The 8,018-nt window shown below is 37.6% G+C and overlaps 1 protein-coding gene across 4 annotated transcripts; it reads left to right on the top strand.

Annotated features, from left to right (window-relative positions):
• The first annotated feature begins 1,841 nt into the window (after nucleotides 1-1,841).
• LOC113018025 (uncharacterized) lies at nucleotides 1,842-7,202 on the top strand. 4 transcript variants are annotated; one of them, XM_026161100.1, is made up of 9 exons: nucleotides 1,842-2,047; nucleotides 2,270-2,388; nucleotides 2,468-2,540; nucleotides 2,649-2,764; nucleotides 3,096-3,170; nucleotides 4,090-4,158; nucleotides 4,407-4,475; nucleotides 4,567-6,071; nucleotides 6,105-7,202. In XM_026161100.1, the coding sequence occupies exons 1-9, from the start codon at nucleotides 1,975-1,977 to the stop codon at nucleotides 6,562-6,564; spliced, it is 2,559 nt and encodes an 852-aa protein (XP_026016885.1). In that variant the 5' UTR covers nucleotides 1,842-1,974; the 3' UTR covers nucleotides 6,565-7,202. The 4 variants fall into 4 exon arrangements, with proteins under 4 accessions (XP_026016885.1, XP_026016884.1, XP_026016886.1 ...); XM_026161099.1 differs by having other exon boundaries at nucleotides 4,567-7,202; XM_026161101.1 differs by lacking the exon at nucleotides 4,407-4,475 and having other exon boundaries at nucleotides 4,567-7,202.
• Nucleotides 7,203-8,018: the final 816 nt, after the last annotated feature.

The raw sequence follows: 8,018 nt of genomic DNA, 5'->3' as shown, positions 1-8,018 counted from the left end.
GTCCTGTTGAAAATTGGTTCATTCATTCAAAGCTTTGTTCAGTGACATCTAGTAATGAAATAGGAGACAGCACATGAAATCTCAATTTCCATTTGCTGATTGTATCAAAGTATTTATATCATTCATTGTGTGAATGATATAAATACAATTTTATAACGATGGATTGATTGGTCAGTTGATTCTATAGAATAGAATAGAATAGAATGCCTTTATTGTCACTATACAGTTGTACAATGAGATACAGAGCTTCTCCTGCTCAGTGTAAACATGCTGGGGGGGTACAATTCTGCAGCGCTATGTACATATGGACAGTATTAACAAAGGGAAAAACATATATATATAAAATATACAATATACAAGACATAAGTAATATGTAATAAATAGTGTCCTCTGGTGGGACATTTGACATGCTGATAGAACCTTGGGAGTACAGTCTTTATATTGGCCTTATTAAAATCACCTGCGATAATGTGAACACCGTCCGGGTGGGCCCGCTGCTATTTGTTAATGGTGTTCAGCAGGATAGAGAGTGCCGTGATTACATTGGCATCGGGTGGAATGTACACAGCCGTGATGATCACTACTGTTAGCTCTCTCGGTAGAAAGAAAGGCCGGCATCTTACCGACATGTACTCGAGGTTCGGGCAGCAGTGACTGTTTATAATTGTCCCGTTGTTGCACCAGCTTTCATGCACGTAAATACAGAGCCCTCCCACCCTGCTCTTACCGGAGTCCTTTGTCCTGTCCCAGCGGAGCAGAGTGCGGCCTGCTAGCTGCACGCTAGCATCGGGTATTCCCGGGTGAAGCCAGGTTTCAGTGATGATCAAGGCACAGCAGTCACGAACATAGCGATTTCCCACTAGTTGTAATTCCAGGTCATCCGTTTTTTGCACGAGAGATCTGGCGTTGGAGAGATAGAGGCTCAGAAGGGGTGGCTTGTGATTGGTCAGTTGATTCTGTAAACTTATGTAATGTAGCAGGTAGATGAAGGTGTCCTAGGGGAAACAGGATGTGTTGGGATGGTAGCGCATGTTTCAGTAACTAGGGTGGGGAGTGATCATGTACATGGGACATGTGATTTTCCACACCGAAGCAACCTTTGAAATAGTGGTTCAAGGAAAATGTAACTTTGAGTTTGAAGCTTGTGTGGGAGCATCAGTGTCATACGGCCAACACTACTCCTGCCTGTCAGTCTTGACAATGTCCTTCCTATTGTTTGTTTTTTTATTCCTGTTGACTATTAAGTAAGAAATGAAGGTTAGAGTAGTTCAGTTGCTTTTGCTTCCTTGTATGAAGAAAAAAGTATGCTGATGGTAAAGTCTCAGGTCTTTAGTCTCTATAGTTTTAGTGCCAATGACAAAAATGCATGCTTTTGTCAACATGTTGATGACAGCAAAGGTGAGTGGAGAGATTAAACAAGATATCACAAATACGTTTTATGTAAATGACATCTGGAGACTAAAACGTTTTGAAACGGTGCCTGTAGCACATTATGTGTATGTAAACTATCAACGCTGAAATTAATAAGATCTAATGAGATCTTTTAGAATATGTTTTTGTGAAAATGTCAATATGTTTGCTACAACAGTTTCCTGCTAATTTCACATTTTTTGCCCCTTAAAAAACTTTGGCTCTGTAAAAATCATATTATTCCACTATGACAGAAGAAATCAAATGAAAATTAAAACTGAAACTTTGTATCAGTGTAAACACATTTCACTAAACTGGAAACTTTAGATATTTAGATGAACTCTACAGAGTGACATGAAGTCGCAAAAGTTGCAGGAGTTCAATTCAGCTAAAAGACAAAAACATTTACCTCCTGTTGTCACATGAAAAGGGTTATTGAGATAAATAGAAACGTAAACCTCTGACACTTCAGAACCACAAAGGAAAGTAAATGATCTTATTTAGTGAATAATACTTTAAATGTGAATAAATCAGTTATTGCTGATTGTCCCCACAGCAAATTCCATGGAGACATCTGGATTTGTCCAGGACAAACTAACTGAATGGGGATTCAGTGAGTTCATGCAGAGATTTAAAGGTATGAGTTTATTATTATTCTTTAATGGAAATTGTTGTATCTGTAATGGCACTAGAACAGCATCGAAATTTACTGATTCAGAAGTCGGTCTGGATATTCCTGTGATTTATGACTTACAATAAAAAAAGTCTTTCATATTCAAAGTTGATGAATATTAATGTTTTGCAGTGTTAGCTTCATCTGACTTTTGAATATTTTATTTTGTTGTTGGCATTATTTCAGATGAAGGCATTGACAAGGAGACGTTTCTAAACCTTGGAGATTCAATCCGAATTAATTTACTGTTTCCTAAAATTGGACCAAGAGTAAAGTTTAGAAAGAGACTCAAAGATTACTTACAGGTAAGGCAGCTATTTTTTATTCTATATCAGCAGGTCTATTGTTTCATTAATGTGTGATGTGTTTGTTTTGATTCTGTAGATGGAGATATGTCATTTTGTCCAGGAAAAATTAACTGAATGGCATCTCAGTGAGCTGATTCACAGATTTGAAGGTATTTTATTATAGTTTGGTTTGGTCCTTCATAAATTACTGCTGTACTGTAATGCCATATTGATATTTGTTTGTCTAATTTCAATTGGAATACTTCGTTTTGTTGCAGAGGAGGGTATTGACAAAGAAGCTTTCCTAAGTCTCGAGTCAGGCAGAATCAATACTTTGATTCCAAAAATTGGACCAAGAGTAAAGTTTAAAAGGAGACTCAGAGAATACTTACAGGTAATGTTTTATTAAATGTTACAAAAAAATCCTGGAACATAAAGCCATAAAAGTTTAAATATACTGAGGGTTTTTTTTATAAAAAAAAAAAAATGGCGGTGAAGATCAGTAGATTAATAGTGTATGCAATGCATCAGAGTGGAGGTTGTGTGTGAGCGCTGTGACATTCAGAAAAATAACCTCACAATACTCGAGTACAAGATAATGTATTTAATGTAGCATTTACTGTGCATGTAATGCATTTCACACTGGCAGGTATCAATATAACAAAACTGATCACACTTCTTTTATTATACGAAATACATCTTAAATTTATCCCTCACCACTGCAGGACTTGAATAGAACACATGATGATTCTGCTGACATGATGGAAACAAGCGCAGAGCAAGAGGACAGTCCAGAAATGGTATGATCTCATTGTGCCTGAACATGGTTCATTATTGAGTGATTAATCTTTGATCATTTTTGTTATTAATGTCATCATGTTATTATAGAAAAATTAATGTTGTCAGCGTTAATCTCCTTAAGTAAAGTAAGTAAGTAAAATTTTATTTAAATAGTACCTTTCAAGATAAAATCACAAAGTGCTTCACACAAGCAGAAATGGACATACAACCTCAAACAAACAAAAGCAACCAAAAGCAAGTTTAAACAGATACATTTTTAACTGCTTTTTAAATGAAATGACTGAGTCCACAGATCTCGAACTCAAAGGGAGCGAGTTCCAGAGTCTGGGAGCCATTGACACAAACGGTCTGTCATTGTTTGTTTTTAACCTTGTATGCTGGAAAACCAGCAAGCGCTGGTCACAAGACCTCAGGGACCTGCTGGGGCGATAAGGCAGAAGGAGATCACTGATGTAAGTTGGAGCTACACCGTGCAGGGCCCTATAGGTCATGATTATAATCTTAAAATGAACCCTGAACTTGACAGGATGTCAGACTTGACGTCCTGACACCATAGCCGCATTAACGCAGCAAATCTACGTTAGCTGGTTACCGTGGATCTCCCCATGGGTGAGCTGGACGCCACTAAACAATAACAAGCTTGTGCCATATTGTTAAAATGACATTATGGCGTTAATGTCATTTTAAAGAGATTAATGTTGACAGCACTAATCAAAAATACATTTTGATGGATTCAAGGACTCATATCTTTAGAGTAAAACAGGTGTCAATATGAGCAAAGTGAACCAGGTTAGCTGTTTACCTAAGTCCTCTGCAGAATTCTCCAACACAGCTCAACTGTTTTTCACAAACTGTGAGTAAACAACATGAAGGCCTGTGCCTTGTCTGGATAATTATTTGGTATTTGTTTTCACGCAGGAGCCAAACATTTTTCCTCAACATTTGGAATCTTCTTCAGCGTCTGACACAACAGATGGCAAAGACAGGGTAAGAAAGGAAGTCAGAAAAGATACTTTTAAACTGGTTGAAGATCCAGTGATTTACAATGATTTTATCTGAAGACAAACATTTTGTCTCCATAATGCTGCAATAAGAGGAGCAATAAATAATGAAGCTAACAAATTCAAACTGCTTCAAATTAGTTTAATATAAATATCTGAAATGCACCTTCATCACGTGAATATGAAATATTAAGAGTATAGGTAGGCCTGGCTGATGTTTTGGCCTTGGTTTAGATGCAGGACCACAACATTTATCCATTTCAGTTGGAGTCTGCTTCAGCAGTTGACAGAGGCAGTGACACAGTAAGAAGGAATATTGATGTTTCTCCTCAAGTCATGTTGTTATCCCAATATTATTTGTGTATATAAAACACATGTTTGTTTGTCTTTTCAGAGTAATGAACCAATTTGCTCCTGGGCAACAGTGACACAAGGACAAAGTCCAACCACATTTACAATGTTTTACTGTCAAGAGTGTAAAAACTTCATGGGAAACGATCCTGATTCTTGTTGTTCTCACTGTGCCTCTGTGTTCAACAAAGCAAGCAGCATTCAAAATGGAAACTTCTTTCTGTACTCATCCCTGAAAGACCTTCTGAAAGGTATCCTTGAGAACCACAGCGCTGAGTTGTTACCTAAAACAGTTAAAGATGAGCATGATAACATCAAAGATGTGATGGATGGGATGATGTACCAGAATCTCCTCAGAGAGGGTAAACTAGCTGCAGATGATCTCACACTGACATGGAATTTTGATGAAGTACCAATTTTTAGCACCACCAGATACTCAATTTGGCCCCTTCAGTTTGTTATTAATGAACTTCCTTACACACAAAGACAGGAAAATATGATAGTTGCTGGATTTTGGTTTGGCCAAGGAAAACCTCATATGAACACATTTCTGAAACCATTTGTGGATGAATGTTGTGATTTAGCCCAAAATCCATTTCAGTGGAGAGACAGCAGAGGCACTCTTCATTCATCAAAAGTCTTCTGCTTGGTTTGCTCCTCTGACGCTGTGGCGAGGCCACTTCTCCGGAATTGCAAACAATTCAATGGAGAATATGGTTGTGACTGGTGTTTACACCCTGGCACAGTGGTACCAAAAGGCTCTGGCTCTATGAGGTCATACCGATATGATGAAACTAAACAAGCATCAAGATCAAAAAATATGTTTGTTGAAAACACCTCAGAGTATGGTGTAAAAGGAATGTCCTTACTTTCCAGACTTCCTTTGTTTGACATTGTGTTTGGATTTGTACCAGAATATATGCACTCAGTTTTAGTTGGTGTGACTAAGCAACTTATTGGATTGTGGCTGAACTCAGAGAACTCCAAGAAAGACTGGTATGTAGGTCAACAGATTTCACAGATGGACTCTTATCTCTTAAAGCCTCCATCAGAAATGAGCAGATCTCTACAGTCACTGAAGGGTCGGGACTCTTGGAAAGCATCTGACTGGCGAGCTTTCCTTTTATTTTATGCTGTTAGTGTCCTACCAGGCATCCTTCAGCCTTCATTTCTCCAGCATTTTTTTTGTTTGTCGATCAGCATTCACATTCTGCTACAAGAATCAGTCTCCCAAAATGACCTTCAGCTGGCCCATGAGAACTTGGTACTCTTTGTTAGAAACATGGAAGAACTCTATGGTGAAGAAAACGTTTCATTCAACTGCCATCAGTTGATCCACTTAGCTGACTGTGTGCGTAACTGGGGGCCTCTCTGGGCAACATCAGCATTCAGTTTTGAGAGGAACAGTGCAAATTTAAGGGCACTGCTTAGCAACATAAACTACAATCCTCAAAAAATTCAAGACAAGTTTCTCCGTTGGCAGCGCCTGCCGAGTCACCTTCGCTCCCTTGTTTCTAACGGAAATTCTCCGTTAGCCAGAATTTCACCAGTAAATGAAACCACTGATTGTTACGATCTGCTTGGAAATTCACGGCATCTGGATATCACAGGATCCATAAAACTAGCAATAGAAGAGCTCTTAAATCGACCTGTTTCATTCAGATCAGTGGAAGCCTTTGACAGCTTCATCAACAGAAATACTGTTTACTCTGTAAACCATGAAGAGACAAGAGACTGTGTCATAAAACTCAAGAATGGCTGCTATGGAGAAATACAGTTCATCGTCAGGTTTAAAGAGAACTGTGTTTGCACATCCAACTGTGTGTGCTCGGCTATTTCAGTCATTGTGGTCCAGCTGTTTTATATCAAACGTGATGCAGAGGACAGCAGGATGATTCCTGACAGTGCATCAAGGACTATCTTTGTGGAAGTGGAAAGGACAACTCAGCTCAAAGCCTTCTTCTTGAGGGATGTTAGGTGTAAATGCATGTATGTGGATGGTTGGCTGGTGACTTTACCAAACTCATATGAAAGATATTAAAGTTCCAGCACAGCTAAGGTGCTTTCTCTGTCTTGTATATCATGGCACATGGCTGTTTTTACTACAGTGAAAATCTTGGAAAAATGAATGATGATGAAGTTTTTTCAAAGGAGTTTGGAGTCATTTTGTTCATATGTGTGCGAGATCTGTGGCTTACGTTTTCTTTTGGTGTGACAGTGTGGACATAATGTAGTCAGTGTAATGTAGGATTATATCACTCAGTACTGTATGTGTATTATCTGTATATGGAGGAAATTATGGAGTGATTTGTAAACAGCCAAAAGCTTGCCTTTCCCAACTTTGTATTCACTACGTATTTATCATACATGTCAGTTTACCTCTATTCAAACTGAAATGCAAATTATTGTGACACATAAACATTTTGTGAATTAACGCTAAAAATCCGGGGTGAGTGGATCAATGTGGTTTACTGCATCCTGATACAGATTGCTATTACTGAGATAACAGATCATAAAGCTTCATATTACCTCATATTATTGTGTAATGGCTGATGAGACTTATTCTGTTTAAATCTGCAATGTGTGCAAGTCTATTGAATATAATACAGATTGATTTGCTCAAGAATGTTTGTATCCTGCTACATAAAAATGATTATAATTAAAGTCTTATTACTTAAATATGCCTGAAAAATCTGTTTGGCCTCCTTCTTCACTCTGGATTTGTGCTGCTATTCAGAGTCAATTCAAATTACTCAAATTTGTTCGTTCCTAAAAAAGAAAAAAGGATGTGTAAATACAGTAAATGATGTTTAGAGATTTTTGAAAAATAAACATGACCACTGTTCATATGTGGCTTTATTACCTTATCATAGGCCAGAATTAAATATCTAAGTAGGACCCTTGTTTAATACCATGTTAAACATGTTTACCGGGTCATGAACCATCGGTGAAGCAAACAACAGAAAAGAATCTCGTATATAGACTTATGCCGTAAGTTGACCTAAAACTAAAAAGAAAAAACAATCTGACATTTTAAATGAAATCAAACATCGTTTAAAAGACACACATGGCAGTGTGGGAGAAAAAACTCAACACTGAATGCTACAAGTGCACAAATATGAAATCAGCGTGGTGCTGCAGTGAACACATCAATTCACACAATATTACAGAAATACTTTTTATATAAATGTCTTATATTGTTTCTTGGTCCCATCAATTTCTTATTCTTCAGTCATTTCTGAAACAAAGTCCACACTGAATGCCTGCTGTGCATCTGTGGTTGTGTGAAGCTACATTAATGTAACAGCATGCCAGAGTGTAAACACAGATCTTTGTCTATACGTTGAAACAAGGTTGTGCCTGAAAATTGCTACTTTTATGTGACATTTTATGTGAATATGTGACAAATGATGTTAGAATTATAATTCATTATAGAGAAAACAGTTTAAACCTTGGTGGGCAATGAGCTTAGAAAGAAGGATTATCTAGAAAATG

The sequence above is a fragment of the Astatotilapia calliptera genome, unplaced genomic scaffold (genome assembly GCF_900246225.1).
Source record: "Astatotilapia calliptera unplaced genomic scaffold, fAstCal1.2 U_scaffold_32, whole genome shotgun sequence".
Classification (NCBI taxonomy): Eukaryota; Metazoa; Chordata; class Actinopteri; order Cichliformes; family Cichlidae; genus Astatotilapia; species Astatotilapia calliptera.
The sequence above is the reverse complement of the archived record's forward strand: the minus strand, read 5'-3'. Positions and strand labels throughout refer to the sequence as shown.

Coding starts and splice junctions, on each gene's coding strand:
- LOC113018025 (XM_026161099.1), top strand. CDS start 1,975: ATGGAGACATCTGGATTTGTCCAGGACAAACTAACTGAATGGGGATTC. Junction 2,048..2,269: donor GTTCATGCAGAGATTTAAAG/GTATGAGTTTAT, acceptor GCATTATTTCAG/ATGAAGGCATTGACAAGGAG. Junction 4,476..4,566: donor TTGACAGAGGCAGTGACACA/GTAAGAAGGAAT, acceptor TTGTCTTTTCAG/AGTAATGAACCAATTTGCTC.